At 41.9% G+C, this 17187-nt stretch overlaps 1 protein-coding gene across 1 annotated transcript in view; it reads left to right on the forward strand.

Annotated features, from left to right (window-relative positions):
- Nucleotides 1-17187, forward strand: part of UTP18 (UTP18 small subunit processome component) — a 41443-nt gene that overhangs the window by 11904 nt on the left and 12352 nt on the right. The window contains exons 6-10 of the mRNA XM_028091355.2: nucleotides 403-528; nucleotides 630-804; nucleotides 5383-5483; nucleotides 5735-5825; nucleotides 10532-10655. Of these exons, the coding sequence (XP_027947156.1) occupies nucleotides 403-528; nucleotides 630-804; nucleotides 5383-5483; nucleotides 5735-5825; nucleotides 10532-10655 (617 nt within the window). The remainder of the gene's footprint in view (nucleotides 1-402; nucleotides 529-629; nucleotides 805-5382; nucleotides 5484-5734; nucleotides 5826-10531; nucleotides 10656-17187) is intronic.

Here is a 17187-nt window from a genome sequence, read left to right on the forward strand (position 1 = left end):
CGATTTCATTCCCTCGTTTAAAAGATGGTAAAAATGGATTATTGTCTAGTAAAATGATTTGCTAGTTGGTAGGAGAGCTGTGGTCTTCTCGTTACCATTCCGATGTCCTTCTCAGCATAAGCTATGTTAAAATGCTTTATGCTTTAAAGAAAAGAATGGTGGGGTGCCTGAGTGGCTCAGTCCTTAAGCGTCTGCCTTTGGCTCAGATCATGATCCCAGGGTCCTGGGATCGAGCCCCGCGTCGGGCTCCCTGCTCAGCAAGGAGCCTGCTTCTCCCTCTGTCTGCCGCTCCTCCTGCTTGTACTCCCTCTCTTTCTGTCAAATAAATAAATAAATAAAATCTTAAAAAAAAGAATGTTAACCCATTTGAATTGATACAATTCTCGCTTTCTTTTTCCACAGCTGAAGAATTGTCTCCCTGCTAACGCGGAACGTCCTACTACCGCGCGGATCTCGTCTGTGCACTTCCATCCCCGTGCGCAGGTCGTGATGGTCGCCGCGCTGGATAACGCGGTGTCGCTGTTTCAGGTGTGCATTTTTAAATGGAAACTTGGGAGTGAGAAGTATTTACTCCCAGGACGTAGAGTCTATGGAAATACCTAAAAGGAATGTTTTGCTTTTCCTTATAGGTTGATGGAAAAACAAATCCTAAAATCCAGAGCATCTATTTGGAAAAGTTTCCAATCTTTAAGGCCTGTTTTAGTGCTACTGGAGAAGAGGTTTTAGCCACGAGCATCCACAGCAAGGTTCTTTATGTCTATGATATGCTGGCTGGAAAGTTAATTCCTGTGCATCAAGTGAGAGGTAAGGTTTCGCTGATCACCCCTCTTCCCTGCCAACCCCACGGCTGAGTTCATTTAACAGTATCTACAACCACTTTCCCCCCATGGGATTCTTAAGAATGTCTTTAGTTTTAGTATTGGGAAAATGTCATTGTGTTGAGATAATGCGTTTGAATGAAAGTAGTGAACTTTTTATTGAGCACTTCTGGGAACATTGGAATTTGGGAATCTGTATCTCCCAGAGCAGAAAAGCAGTTGCAAATGCTTGGCTGTAAATTTGGCAGTGGATGCAGTAGAGAGAGCCTGGGACCTAGAAGACCTGAGTCCCAAGTCCTCAGACAAAGTATTGCACCTCTCTGGTCTTCAGGAAATTTGGATTCTGTCTTGTCCTTCTAGTGTCTGTTACAGTAGATTTTTTGGTTTACATTTAAAGGAAATAAAGCACTGCTTTTGGAGATTGTAATGTATTTTAAAGACTACTTAAGAAAATCTTTATTTGAAAATTTATCTTCCTCTGCTTTCCCCATTCTTCCCTTGCATTCCCCGCCCCACATCACCACATAATCCATTGACACCTTCACGAACCCTCTGTGAACCAAAGCCCTTGTGGTGAGGTTGGCTGGGTTAGCATTATGCGTCTTGGGAGGGGGTGTTGACAATGCTGTGGCTCCCTGGCAGTCTCCCTGTTAAACCGGATATATGTTTGGGGCTGTAAAGGACAGGGGTAGCTCTGTACAGCCTTTTTTCTACTAATGGTTCAAAGTGAACAAGGCCAACTTCAGAAACATTTATGGTGTTTATCTTCAGTGTTTCCAGTCTTCTGTTTCCCGTGTTTCCTGACACCTTTGGTGGTCCTTTCCAAGTAGATTCTTAGTTTAAGCATGCTTTAAACCGGTGCTTTTCTGACATTAATGTGCATAGAAACCACTTGGGGATCTGGCTGAAGTGCAGATTGTTATTCTGTAGGTCTGAGGTGGGCCTGATTCTGCATTTCTAACAAGCTCTTGGGTGATGCTGATGTTGCTGGTCCATGGACCTCATTTTGAGTTGAAAAGCCTTAAATAGTTTCCCCATATCGAAGCAGAAAATGTAGTTAACTATTTTCACATACTATTCTACTAATGAAAAGGAGAGGGCTTTTGTCTGCCCTTGCCTTGCATCCTCTTGGGAAAAGCAAACCCGGGGTTGGCTAAGATACAGTTAGGGATGTTTACTGTGGATCTGCAGGTATGCAGGAGTGTGCATCTGATCACCAGCTTCTTCCAGGACGTGGCATTTATCTTTCCCTCTCAGTGTTTCCCCTTTTCCTCTTTCCTCAATGAGCATCGCTTGGCAGTAATGATAATGATAAAGTAAATGTGTTTCTTTTTGTGGGGTTGGTTGTTGAACACTATTTTCAGTCTCAGTATAGAACATTATAAATAACTCAGAATTAATTAAGGACATTAGAATTAGAGGGAAAAATCACTGACTGGTTAGAATATGCAAACTTCTACATTTGCAAACTCTTTGTCTTAAATGTAAGTTCGAAAAATGGAGGAGTACAGAATTGATGCATTCTGAAGAATTCTGATTTGATGGTTGGTTCCGTTAACCCAGTGGGGTTCATAACAGGGTCCACAGATGCTCAACGTTCTCTGGTAGAATTTAGAGGCTTGTGAAGTCAGATGGGAAAAACATTACATTTTTATTTTCACTAACCTGTAACTTAAGGTTAGCATTTCCTTCGGTTATAAAAGTTTTGAACAACCACTGTTTTAAGAGGACCATACGCTTCCCCAGACTGACACACAAAAAGTTTGAGAACCCCAGATTACTAGTTGAGACTCCAGAAGCAGTTTTCTGCTGCATCATTTAGAAGGACAATTCTTCAGAGAGATATCTTGTTCTAGGTAAACGCGTAAGGAATTTGACCGTTTGGGAATTAAATGAGTTGGTCAGGCAGCTATTTGGATTATAGGCATTATGGTGTGGTGATATCTGAGCTGCAGCTTTCTCTTTATAGCTATAAAGTTGAGGGTCCTAAATATTAAAAGAGATCATTTTTAATTTTTTGATTTTTTTTTTTAGTTTTATTTTTCTAGTTTTAATTTTAATTCCACTTAGCATACAGTGTTCTGTTGGTTTCAGGTGTACAGTGGAGTGATTCAGCAATTCCATACATCACCCAGTGCTCATCACAAGTGCCTTCCTTCATCCCCATCACCTTGTTCAGCCTTCCCCCAACCCCTCGACTCCCCTTCCCTTTGGTCACCATCAGTTTGTTCAAAAGAGATAATTTTTTAAAAGCTCCTAACTTAGCACCCCATGGCACTTACGAAATGCCGCCGTCGTTAGGAGCAGCGTATGGTCTATCCCATCACAGCAAGTCCTTCCATCTTAGGGAATTTGGCACTATTGTAATTAAATTGGCCATTCTTTTTCTTATCACTTGTTCTTTAGTTGACCTAAAAATCTCATTAACAGATCAAAAAAAAATAAAATAAAAAATAAAAAAATAAAAATCTCATTCACAGACCTACAAAAAGATTTATATCTGACGTCTTTAAAGTATCTTCTTTCTCAAGGTCATATAAAGTTTATCTGGTTCCTATTTTGGAAGGTTCAGCGTTTGTAAAAAGCAGTTACAGTATCAATACGTATGACTGGTATTCTGTTAAGTTTTGGATGAAAATACAGTTATCTTTCTTATTTTTTCATTTAATTCCTAAATCAACTACCTGCGCTTATTTGCTGCAAGTCTGGTATTTCCTCCTGGAAGACATTCCTCACTCCTGAATGCTCTCAGAACAGCAGGCTCACTCAGGCTACAAGCGGGCAGTCTCTGGCCCCTGCGGCCAGAGAGCAGGTGCTGTGTAATGAGCCCTCTGGCACTTTGCCTCTGTTGCTGCCACACCGGGTCCATCTCTGCACAGTGTGAGGGGACTTTGTTCCCTGTTGCTCTGACGATACGTGATGCATTCCGAACCATCCATGGCTGTGGGGTCCCCAGCTGTAGGCCTTTCAGTTCTCCCTTGCATTCCTTCTGTCCAGTCCTGTGTCAGTAGGATTAGGTCTGGGGAGTTTCCAGCTGCAGCCCCACACTGCTAGAACTGGCCTCCCTTCCCTGCTTCCTCATGTGATGGGCTTTTTCTTATGCTTGGAGCCGTTTCTGTATACTGTAGTTAGAGTGTAAGGTTTGCCAAAAATGGGGGATGAACCTACAGGAGTAGGTTCAGAGTGAAGGAATAAACCCCAGTAACTGGAAATATGTGTCTGGATTGATTTCCATCAAGTGACCTAGGGTATAGTCTCTGGCGGCAGCACTAGAGTGGGAGGGAGGCCCAGTTTGTAGGATTGTGAGCCATCTAGACAAAAACTGTTCATAGGATGGAGGTGGTCTGTGGGAGCCTTAGACAGCATTTTCCTGTAGGGGAATGAGGACTCCTCACTAGAGTTTTCTACATTTATTTATTCTGATGAATGTTTTAAGTTAGCAACTTAAACATTTTTTGAAATAATTCTTTTTTTGACCAAGCTGTACCTCCACATGGTGCAAAAATCCAATACATACAAAAGGGTAAAGAGGGAGAAGTCTACTCAGCTCCGTCTCCCTGGCCACCTGCTTCCCTTCCCTAGAGTTAGCCGGTGGTACCTATCCTATATGTATCCTTTGTATTAGGCAGTTTTTTTAATGAGTAAGTTTGCTCACTAAGCTGTCTTGATGGAAGGAGTTTTCTACATGGCTAGTATGAGCCTTTTAGGCATGGAAAAGGAACATGTCCTTTTGTAAATAAGTAAATTGACTCTCTGGTTTATATTCTTCGCTCATGTGATTAGGTTAGACGAGTCACATTTTGGGAAGCTAGTCAACTCTTGAATACGCTGACACTTTGTGGATTTCTTTTCTTTTCTTTTTTTTTTTCCTTTTTGGATCCACAAAGTTAAGACTGTAGACTCCTTCATCATGGGATGTTTAGTAGGTGGCCAGCAACTAGTTTCTTTCTTTCTTTTTTTTTTTTTTTTAAAGATTTTATTTATTTATTTGTCAGAGAGAGAATGAGCACAAGCAGGGGGAGCGGCAGACAGAGGGAGAAGCAGGCTTCCCGCGGAGCAGGGAGCCCGATGCGGGACTTGATCCCAGGACCCTGGGACCATGACCTGAGCCGAAGGCAGACGCTTAACGACTGAGCCACCCAGGCGTACCCAGCAACTAGTTTCTACATGTTTCTGTGTTTTAGCTGTTTCTGATGGCCGTGTATTTCCCTCCTGGTAATGAACTTTGTGACAAAGAAGTATAATTTATCCTTTTAGTTGATTACAGATGTACCGTTTACGTTTGGGAAACTAGTTGATAGGTTTACTCTTTGGAGAGCTGAGTCTCTGGCTGCAGTTCAGATGGTGAATGTTAACCAAGACAGAGAAGAAAAGGAAGCACTTGGTAATGACCTTATATTTGGGTCATACTCAGTGATGCATGGGGTCAGACTTAATTCAGAATCTGAGCCTACTTTTGGTTTAGTTTGAGGCACTTAGATATTTTAAAAGAAATTCTCAATTGTGTTGATAACGTTATTATTGAAAATCGTATTAATCCTTATTGATTTGTCTCCTCTCTCAGGTTTGAAAGAGAAGATCGTGAGGAGCTTTGAAGTGTCTCCAGATGGGTCCTTCTTGCTGATAAATGGTGTTGCTGGATATCTTCATTTGCTGTCAATGAAGGTGAACCATTATTAGTGGTTGCTTGTTTTTTTAGGATGAGACGTTAGTGTAGGATAGTCTTGAACCATAACTCTAGGTGTCCTGAAATCCGCCTTGTAAGCGGGGGGACACAGTGGGACCTGGGGAGAACTTGAGTCTAGGGACAAAGTTGAGTAGGTGCTACAAAACAGAACTAGATTGTTTTTATTCCCAGTGTGATTCTTCCATGCACCTCCTAACAATTTGATAAGTAATATTTGTTATTCTTTCAGACTAAAGAACTGATTGGTAGCATGAAAATTAATGGAAGGGTTGCAGCATCCACGTTCTCTTCAGATAGTAAGAAAGTGTACGCCTCTTCAGGTAGGTTAATGACATGATCATCTAAAGCTTTTTAAAAGCTTTGGATGTGGGGGCGCCTGGGTGGCTCAGTCGTTAAGTGTCTGCCTTCGGCTCAGGTCATGATCCCAGGTCCTGGGATCGAGCCTCGCATCGGGCTCCCTGCTCAGCGGGAAGCCTGCTTCTCCCTCTCCCACTGCCCCCGCTTGTGTTCCCTCTTTTGCTGTGTCTGTCAAATAAATAAATAAAATCTTAAAAAAAAATAAAAGCTTTGGATGTGTTTACATTTCAGATTTAACCAAAGACAATGTTTGATTTTAGACTTTTTTTGTGTTAGAAAGTCATTTTTATTTTTAGATTTTGTTATTGCCATTTGTCTTCTTATTTACTAACTAGTAATAGTTATTAACTATTTTAGTAAATATTTATTATTTATTATTAATATTATTTATAAAAATAATAAATATTTACTAACTAGTAATAGTTACCATTTAACATTTCCTAACTGGTAAATAGTAACCATTTAACCATGTTACCATGTTTGGGGAAAATATGGGAAGAAAATGCTTATTTAAAAGATGATTCATGGGGGCGCCTGGGTAGCTCAGTTGGTTAAGCGACTGCCTTCGGCTCAGGTCATGATCCTGGAGTCCCGGGATCGAGTCCCACATCGGGCTCCCTGCTCAGCGGGGAGTCTGCTTCTCCCTCTGACCCTCTTCCCTCTCATGCTCTCTGTCTCTCATTCTCTCTTTCTCAAATAAATAAAAAAAATAAAATATTTAAAAAAAAAAATAAAAGATTCATTCTCAGACTTTCTTTTGAAAACTACTTGGAATCATCACCCTTTTCTTTTAGCAGTACATTTTCACTTGGATGATGTTTTAAATGTTCTTCGTCATTGACTGAAAACGATTCAAGTTTCACCTTCTGACATTCCTGTGGTGCGATTGACCAGCTATCACCATTGACAGTCTCTAATCTGGCACTTTTCTGCTCTTCTGCCTTTCTGATTGTCCTGTGCCTTCTTGGGCTCTGAGTCCCTTTCCTATAGGATCTTGGGGCCATCATAATCTCAGTGTAGCTCATGATGCTTGGTATTGGGAGGCAGCAAAGTAGTTCTGCCTGTGAGTACTATTCTCCAGTCTCCGTGGGGCTCTTCTTAAGCAGGATTTTTGCTCTACCTCAGCTAGCAGCACTTGATGATACAGTGTTAGGTTTTTTTGGTTTTGTTTTGAGCATTAATTGACATGTAACATATTAGGTGTACAACATAATGATTCAATATTTGTGTGTATTACAAAATGATCACAATAAGTCTACTTATCATCTGTCACTACACATAGTTACAGTTTCTTGTGATGAGAACTTTTAAGATCTACTCTCTTAGCAACTTTTTTTTTTTTTTTTTTTTAAGATTTTATTTATTTATTTGAGAGAGAGAGAATGAGATAGAGAGAGAGCACAAGAGGGAAGAGGGTCAGAGGGAGAAGCAGACTCCCTGCTGAGCAGGAAGCCCGATGCGGGACTCGATCCCGGGACTCCAGGATCATGACCTGAGCCGAAGGCAGTCGCTTAACCAACTGAGCCACCCAGGCGCCCCGTCTTAGCAACTTTCAAATGTGCACTACTGTATTACTGGCTGTGGTCACCATATTGTACGTGGTCTCCATGACTTATTTTATAACTGGATTAAAAAATTGTGTTATTTATTTATTTATTTTAGAGAGTGCACGGATGGGGGGGAGGGGCGGAGGGAGAGAGAAAGAGGGGAAGCAGACTCCCTGCTGAGCAGGGAGCCCGATGTGGGGCTTAATCCCAGGACCCTGAGATCATGACCTGAGCCAAAACCAAGAGTCGGACACTTAACTGGTTCAGAGCAATGTTCCTTATGAAATGGCCTTTGGATCCTGGGAGGGTCAGAGTAGGAGAAAAGAGATGGAGGGTCAGAGATACTAAAATTTGGTATATGAATTGGATGCAGATGTAAAATATTTACAAATTTGATCATTACTGTGGAGGTCTTATTTTCCATAATAAAGGTCCTAAAAGCATAGGGAAGAGTAGTCCATAGTCTGGCTTTGGTAACATCTAGATGACCTTCCTGCCATTGATCCCTTTTCTTCCCATTTTAGTCTGTTGCTAGTTGGGCTAATCTTTAAATGCCTTCCTTTATTGTAACATTGCTGTACAGACAAATGCAAAGATTTTCAAATTTGACCCTGTTCAGTTTTTTCAAATATATTTTACTACTACCTAATCTAAACCCTTATGCCAGCCTGGGAAATCTTCTTTGTCAAGGAAATAGTTGAAATAGTGAGATCAATTGAATTCTTATTGGGAGGATAAAAATAGAGAAAAGTGAACTTTAGGGGCACCTGGGTGGCTCAGTTGGTTGGGTGACCGACTTGATTTTGGCTCAGGTCATGATCTTGGGGTCCTGGGATCAAGCCCTGCATCGGGCTCACACTCAGAGTCTGCTTGTCCTCTCCGTTTGCTCCCCCCGCTCCAGCACTCTCTCTAAAATAAATAAATAAAATGTTAGAAAAGTGAACTCTAGTGCAATATCCACAGAAAAGGCAGAGATGAAATGGGTGAGTGAGGAGCACCTTTGTGATGAGTGTAGGGTCCTTAAATCTTTAAATGGGTGTGAAGAAGAGGGTGATCATCAGTATCATGTGCTTTAGGAGAGAGAAAAAAGGGTAAGGGCAGATTTTGGCAATAGTCATTTCTTTTTTTTTTTCTTTTAAAGTTTGTTTATTTTTTTCAGTAATCTCTTTACCCAATGTGGGGCTCAAACTCAACGAACCCCTGAGAGTCGCATGCTCTTCCAACTGAGCCAGCCAGGCGCCCCGATTGTTATTACTATCATGAAAATATTCGTGTTCCCTTTAGATTTAACATCATCCTCAGTCTTACACACATTCTCCCTTCTCTAAACTATTTGTGTGTACTGCTCACAGTTGGCTTTTTTTTTTTTTTAAGATTTATTCCCTTATGAGATCTTGCCATTTGCAATGACGTGGATGGAACTGGAGGGTGTTATGCTGAGTGAAATAAGTCAATCAGAGAAAGACATGTATCATATGACCTCACTGATATGAGGAATTCTTAATCTCAGGAACAAACTAAGGGTTGCTGGAGTGGTTGGGGGTGGGAGGGATGGGGTGGCTGGGTGATAGACATCGGGGAAGATATGTGCTATGGTGAGCGCTGTGAATTGTGTAAGACGGTTGAATCACAGATCTGTACTTCTGAAACAAATAACGCAACATATTTTAAGAAAAAAGAAAAAGAAGAAGATAGCAGGAGAGGAAGAATGAAGGGGAGTAAGTCAGAGGGGGAGACGAACCAGGAGAGATGATGGACTCTGAAAAACAAACTGAGGTTTCTAGAGGGGAGGAGGGTGGGGGGATGGGTTAGCCTGGTGATGGGTATTGAGGAGGGCACGTTCTGCATGGAGCACTGGGTGTTATGAACAAACAATGAATCATGGAACACTACACCAAAACAAATTATGTAATATATGGTGATTAACATAACAATAAAAAAATTAAAAGATAAAAAAAAAAGATTTATTCCCTTATTTTAGAGCACGTGCACTTGAGCACGGGGAGGGGCAGAGGCAGAGGGAGAGAGAGAATCCCAGGCAGACTCCCTGCCGAGTGCAGAGCCCAAAGCAGGGCTTGATCCCATGACCCTGAGATCATGACCTGAGCCGAAATCAAGAGTTGGGCGCTTAACTGACTGAGCCACCCAGGGGCCCCTCACAGTTGGCATTTATTATAGTTTAAATGATTTGGTAGTAGATAAAGTTATATGTATCTTAAATTATAACTCCCTTATGGTCTGGATCCCTTCATTCTCTACTTCCTCCATCATGACCATCATCATCAATTTGGTATGAAAGTGTCCTGGCCTCACATATAGGTGCTCTAGTGCCTGTTGATGGAGGTTGGAACTTACTATGGTGGATATTTTGTTTTTTGTTTTTTCACATTTTTGCTCCAATAATTCATCTGAGCCAAATTTGGAAGTTTCTTCTGAAAACTCAACTCAAGCCAAGAGTTTGTATTTTCACTCTAAACTTAAAGATACTGTTTATTAACTACTCATGAGGTTGAAGTTTTCTATACGTGGGAATGTATACCAGAAATATTTTTTGCCAATTTCCTTTCTTTTTTTTTAATATTTTATTTATTTATTTATTTGAGAGAGAGAATGAGGTAGAGAGAGCATGAGAGGGGGGAGGGTCAGAGGGAGAAGCAGACTCCCTGCTCAGCAGGGAGCCCGATGTGGGACTCGATCCCGGGACTCCAGGATCATGACCTGAGCCAAAGGCAGTCGCTTAACCAACTGAGCCACCCAGGCACCGTCGGCCAGTTTTCTAGACCTAGCACATTTATAGTGAGTTTTTGTTTGTAGTCCCTTCTAGTATTAAAGAGAGGCTAAGGGACGCCTGGGTGGCTTGGTTAAGTGACTGCCTTTGGCTCATGTCATGATCCTTGAGTCCTAGGATCGAGTCTCACGTCGGGCTCCCTGCTCAGCAGGAAGTCCGCTTCTCCCTTTAACCCTCCCCCCTCATGCTCTCTCTCATTCTCTCTCTCAAATAAATAAAATCTTTAAAAATAAAAAATAAAAGAAAAATAAAAGAGAGGCTAAGAATGGTCAGTTCACTTGGCTTTCACGTTTAAAACAAAATTAACCAACCCTTTTTTGGCTCTTCCTTTCAGGCGATGGGGAAGTTTATGTTTGGGATGTGAACTCTAGAAAGTGCCTTAACAGATTCGTTGATGAAGGCAGTTTATATGGATTAAGTATTGCCACATCTAGGAATGGACAGTATGTGGCTTGTGGGTAAGTAAAGAGAGGTTCTTGTAACCTTAATCATGTGCCAATGAGAAAATACTGAAGAATCAAATATCCTAGGGGCACCTGGGTGGCTTAGTCGGTTAAGCGTCCGACTCTTGATTTTGGCTCAGTTCATGATCTCAGGGTCATGAGATCAAGCCCCACATCGGGCTCTGTGCTAGGCGTGGAGCCTGCTTAAGATTCTCTCCTTCTACCTCTGCTCTTCTTGCTCATGCTCTCTCTCGCTTTCTTTTTAAAATACACAAATAAATAAAATTTTAAAAAAAGAATTGAATATACTAGATAGTGCTTAAGTAGTTCTGTTTATAAACTTCAGTAATAGAGAATCTGTACATCCGGGTTTTTTGCATTTTATTATCTTAATGCAATGTTTAATAATGTTAATGGTGGGTGGCTTATGAGCGCTTTGACAAAGAAATACTGGACTGTCTTAGATCATTGTATTTTTTCTTGTATTCGAAATATTCATTTGATCACATCAAGTTTTCTTATTGCTGTTTTGGCTTCTTGCCATTGACAGGGAAACAATAAGTTAAACCTTGGGTTTAAGTTTTAAAGATATTTAAGCAGTTTTTTCTTTGGCTAGTGGTATAAATCAAACATAGGTTCCTTAGAAATACTGCTTGTTAATATTGTAGAAACTTTGTGAAAATATTATTTAGAACATGTCATTGTGTTATCACTGGAAAGAAATGGTTATTACATTGGGAGAAAGATGGCTGTATTCTCCTACTTGATTCTAAAGATGCATGGGTCGAGGAAGCATTGGAGACTTTCCTGGATTTCTGAATTATCTTACCTACCAAACCACTCGTCAGCACCTGTAACTTTAGAGCTTCCAACAGTGGATTTTTATCACTTTCTTAGACTAGCCACAACTTCAGTCAAATCTCCCTAGGTGAGAGGTGAAGTGGGTCTTGCCATCTGGAAGCACAGCATATTCCCCACTCTTTCTTCACTCCCTCCTTCAAGGTTAAAATTGGGGCAAATCCTTGTAAACATCCCCACCACCATTTGAAAATTGGTCACCTGCTACCTTTGGGGCATGGACGGAAAGGAAAGTAGGATCAGGCTGTGGAGCTTGGAGACCAGGTCAAAATAAAGGCCTTGACAAAGGCCCCTCCCTGTCCTGGGTTCTCCCTAGTCACCACACCTACTACAGACCTGTAGGGAGGGATGTCTCAGCGTGAGCCCAGCATTTGCCCAGTGTGTGCACTATGGCAGCAGTCCATGGTTAGTAGAACTTCTGGGAGTAAAGCTCCTTTAAAATGAAGACTGGTTTGAAACTAATGTTAAGTAATTTTAAGCAAAATTGCCCAAAAATGGCCTTCACTTAAATTTGTGAAGTTAGTCTTTTTCTGATCCTTTCCTCTCTTTTTTGAATCACTTTTATTATTTTATTCATTGGGCCCTTTGAAGGACCCAAACAGGAAAGAATCTAATACTAGTTTAAACTCATTTGATTTTAATTGTCCTCAGTGTAGTAGAATTCGGATTCGGATGTGCTTGGTCGAAGACCATTATTAGGTTTTTATTGTTACACCTGTAGAGAAAGGCCTTAACCTTGTTAGAGGAATTTCTGAGGTTATTAGGGAGGTGGGGAAGAGTGCCCAGTGGTGGAGAGCTGAACTGCACTGGCTGGCTCCCTTGCTCTCCCCTTCTTCACCTTTCTTCCGGCTCTCCCCGCTCTTCCTCTCGCTGCCCTCACTGCCCTCCTCCTAGTACTGCTGTGAAAGCCCCCTCTCTCTCAGCCTCTGCTGTTAGGAATTGATGCCTTTGATCGAAAAACTCATCAGTTTTGTATCTGTTAATTCTTCTCATTCAGTGTCCTGACATAAGGTAGATGCTTTGTTTGTAGTTTTGCTCTGATAGGGCAGTAGGGAAACTATGTTGTAAATAGAGAGCTCTATTCATTTGCATTGTTGTTTTAAGATTTTTATTTATTTGAGAGAGAGCATGAGCAGGGGGAGAGGCAGAGGGAGAAGCAGACTCCTCACTCAGCAGGGAGACTAATGGCAGGGCTCAATCCCAGGACCCTGGGATCGTGACCTGAGCCAAAGGCAGACACCTAATTGAGCCACCTAGGCGCCCTACGTTATTGTTTTTCTATGGCATTTGTTAATGTAAGGATTGCTATATACGTCTAGAAGGCTTTCATATTAATTCCTGCAACATCAGTATTAGAATGTACTTGGGAAATCTCTGGACTACCCTTCATTCTGTAGACAGGGACTGATGCTCAGGAGTGTTCTGTAAGAGACCATTGAAATCACTGACGAAGTAGGGAACCCTGTGGTCTCACTTTTTCAGGTGCAGTTCTCTCTCACTCCACTGGGTGGAACCTGTAGTTAGGTCGTATCTTTGCTGCATCTTGTGTCAGTGCAATAGGGTGTCTTGTTTTGTGACTTCCTAGCTGGTCTAGAAGTCAGTCTGTTAAGAAAGAGACGTGTGAAGGTCCACTAGGTACAAAGCACTGTATATTGAAGAATGGAAAAGAGTTGAGACATGGCATATTCTCTCTTGTGTGTCACAGCCCTTTGTGAATGTAGAGGCTCTTAGGACCTCAGAAGGTAGCTCACCAAATTCAGATGACCTCATAAGGTGAGTTGGAGAATAGAATCTCCTTTATTTTGTTTTATTGTTTTATTTTCTCTGCTTACAGTGGGCAAGTTGGGAATATCTCATTCTGCAGCCATGGTCCAGATCACTAGCCTTAGGCTCCTGCCTTTACTAGGGGTGCAAGCTACAAACCACTTTGGGGCCTTTGCATTTTGAGAATTTTAGGTCAATGCCATAGAAATACCTATTTTTGTATTTTCAAATCAAAGTTCTATCAGGTGATTAGAGATTTGTTGACTCTAGTCTGCATCAGCATCTTATAAATACACAAGTTAAAATTGCCTTTTTTGGGCACCTGGGTGGCCCCACATCAAGCACCCTGCTCTGTGGGGAGTCTGCTTCTCTCTCTCCCTCTGCCCCTCCCCCCACTTGTGTGCACTTTCTCTTTTGCTCTCAAATAAATAAAATCTTTAAAAAAAATAAAAATAAAATAGCCTTTTTATTTTGGTTCCCATCTAAGTAGTTTCAAACTTTGAATAATAATTATAATAAACAGATTTAGCAGCACATTTTCCCCCAGCATTTACCATGTGCCAAGGACTGTTGTTTTTCTTATATAACTATATATGTATATATGTGTGTGTATATTGACTATATATGTCTGTGGGTGTGTATATATATCTTTCATACATAAAGTATTCTCATTTCCTACTTCACAATATAGGTACTATTATCTCCACTTCACAGGTCGGGGAGCTGAGGCACTGTGGGTTAAGTAACTTGGTTAAGGTTGCACAGAGAGTAAGGGAGAGCCAGCAGTTACAGCCCAAATAGTCTGGCGGCAAAGCCCGAGCTCTTAATCCCTCTGCCGCCTGTTTTGAAGGTACACCTCCCTCCGTTTGTGTTTTTAAATATGTAAAGGTACAGTTTACTAGGAGTTTTATAAATTAAGAAACTTACAAGAAGCAAAGAAAATTTATAGTCCAGTTTGTCTTGAGTATGAATCCTTTTGTGCCATGTATAGAATCCCTTTGGAAAATCTTCAACAATTCTGTGTTTCAGCTTTTACATAGCTTTATCTTTTAACTTTAAATCTCTAAATGTGGGCGCCTGGGTGGCTCAGTTGGTTAAGCAACTGCCTTCGGCTCAGGTCATGATCCTGGAGTCCCGGGATCGAGTCCCGCATCGGGCTCCCTGCTCAGCAGGGAGTCTGCTTCTCCCTCTGACCCTCTTCCCTCTCATGCTCTCTCTCATGCTCTCTCTCTCAAATAAATAAATAAAATCTTTAAAAAAAAAAAATCTCTAAATGTACCTTAGATTGCTATTTCTTCTACTTAAATTTGGGTTTTAAGCCCTTAGCTTAAGACTTTGCTTCCGGATTTCTGTGATTTCAGTCACCTCTCCGGGTTTGGAAAATATGGGAGCTAGTCTTCTGGAACTTAAAGCTAATAAACAAGTGTCTCTTTCATTTTTGTGCTGTAGGATATTTTCAGTATTCGTTTATTTTCATCTTTATTGTCCTCTACCTGTTCCCTCCTTTGTTTATCTGGATGGTGTCTTAGTCTAATCCTGCATGTCCATCACAGTAGCCACTAGCCACATGTGGCGAGTTAAATTTAAATCACTTAAAATAAAAATCTGTTCCTTAGTGACGCTCGCCACATTTTAAGTGTTGAGTAGCCGCATGTATTTAGTGGCTCCCATACTGGACAGTGCAGATACAGAGCATTTCCATCATCACAGGAAGGTGTGTTGAATTGCTCTGGTTCAATCCAGTCACTTTACTGATAAGGAAACTGAGGTCTAAGAGTTGGGTAATTTAAGTTTTGTTTATTGGTTGTTACTCATTAAACTGATTATTGGCAGAGCTGGGTCTGGAAGTCAGGTTGTCTGGTTCCCAGTTGTGTGTTCTTTCCACACTGCCATCCCCCAAATATTTTGATTTTTATATTCAGAAAATACTGGATAATTCAGGGTTATAGAAAAATAGGAACTTCATTAGTATTTAGGGCCTGGAGTTAATAGTCCTTTAATTTTAACACTCTCATTGGACATATGAAATGGGTTTCATTTTAGTTCATCTCGAGGATCTTTAGGATACATATGTTTTACAATGCCAGAAAAACCTGTTTTATTCAATGATATGTTTCTGCCTTGGTTTTCTCATTTGTAAAAACATTGACCGTTTAGGGATTGTGAGATAGAAGAACGACAGTGTGTCACCACCTTCTAATAGTTCATGGTCCCATGGTGAGGACAGATGGAGCCATGTGGCTCTTTACAGACAAGTTATGAGGTCTGCTGTTGAGATACAGTGTCTCTTAACAGTGTAAGGATTGGGTGAAGGCTGTTGTAATGGTCACCTGGAAAAGTATTTTTGTACGTGTTGGCACTCAAGCTAAGCATTGGAGGGCCAGGTAGGATTCAGAGAAAGGTGTTGCAGGCAGTGGAAAGGAAGGGTATGGAGGGAAGAGGGTTCAGGTTTGGATTCTGAGTGGAGTGCAGATGGAGTGCAGATGGGGTGACTCCTGAAGGCTTAGGCGACAGAGGGAAGCAGGAGGGGACAGCTTGTAGAGGTCTTCTACACTGTGTTGAAGAGTGTGGACATTACATTGAGTGGAAGGAGAAAACATCAAGGGTTTTTAAGTAGAGGAGAATCATGATAATATCTAAAGTTTAGGGTTTGAAGTAGATAATTCCCATGACAACTTTTAGCAGGGGCAACAGAGGTGCAGGGAGCCTTGAGGTCATTGCAATGGGACCGTCGCTAAGGACAGTGGTAATGGGAACACGGGAGAGATAGGCAATGAGGTTTGTGATGTATGTCCGAGCTGCTTAGAAAATTGGGATGGGAGAGAAGCAGTGACATTCTCAGGCTCTAGGCCTGAGCAGCCAGAAGAGTGGACTTGTCCTGGTATGAGGGGGGAGGAGGAGGTGGAGGATTGTGGGAAGAGGTGCATTCATGTCCACAAGCCGTTAGAAGTGCGGTGTGGCTTAGAGTAAAGGCACTAATTTAGACGTGATAGGAGATGGGTGGTCCGTGGGAGTAAATGAGATGTATGAGACCACCTGGAGGTAGGGGCGAAATAGACCCTGGGGGACAAGAGTCCATGGAGAGAGGTGACTGAGGATAAGAATAACATCAATGGAGTTCGGTCTCTGAGAATGCAACAGAGGAGAGGGTTTGAGTTCTGTGTTCACCCTGTTTGCTTTAAGTTCTATAGGATGTCTAATGGCTATGGTGGCCCCCTGGTTGTGACAGTTAAAATGTCCCCCCACGGGCAGAATTGTCCCTGGCTGGTGACTACTGTTTTCTACTTTATAGTTTCTTCTTGCTCATAGTATTAATTTCTTTGTGGCCCCTGTGTGCTCTTCCTGTATGCCTTTTTAGCTTTGACACCCACCACCACCGTGATTCCCAGTCCTAGTTCATAAGACAAACGCTGATCTGGCTAATTGCCATCATTCCTGTTTGTGAAGATTTTTGTGTACCATGACACTCTGTGGTTGCTGATCTGCTAATAGATTGACTGCCTGTGATTCAGGAACTTGCTTCTAGCCCGGTCAGCTGTGGTTGGGGGTAGAAGGGTAGCAGTCATGTCTACTTCTTTAGGTAAGAGTTCAGGGGTAAGCTAGTAAGCATGCTTATTTCTCTGTTCCTGTTCTTCCCCTTACCTATGATACCTTGTTTGTTTGTTTGTTTATGAGAGAGAGAGAGCGAGCACAAGCAGGGGGAGCAGAGGGAGAGGGAGAAGCAGGCTTCCCGCTGAGCAGGGAGCCCAATGCCGGGCTCGATCCCAGGACCCTGGGGTCATGACCTGAGCCGAAGGCAGGCGCATAACTGACTGAGCCATCCAGGCATCCCCCTGTTCTGCTTTTTAACTTAATGTTTGCCTTCCCCAGCTTGAGTCCTGTCTGTGTCTTCCACAAAGTTTCATCTGGTCCAGCCTCACCTCAT

The sequence above is a fragment of the Eumetopias jubatus genome, unplaced genomic scaffold (assembly GCF_037043125.1).
Source record: "Eumetopias jubatus isolate StellerSeaLion01/CBP00866 unplaced genomic scaffold, mEumJub1_p1.0 scaffold_10, whole genome shotgun sequence".
In the NCBI taxonomy this organism is placed as follows: domain Eukaryota; kingdom Metazoa; phylum Chordata; class Mammalia; order Carnivora; family Otariidae; genus Eumetopias; species Eumetopias jubatus.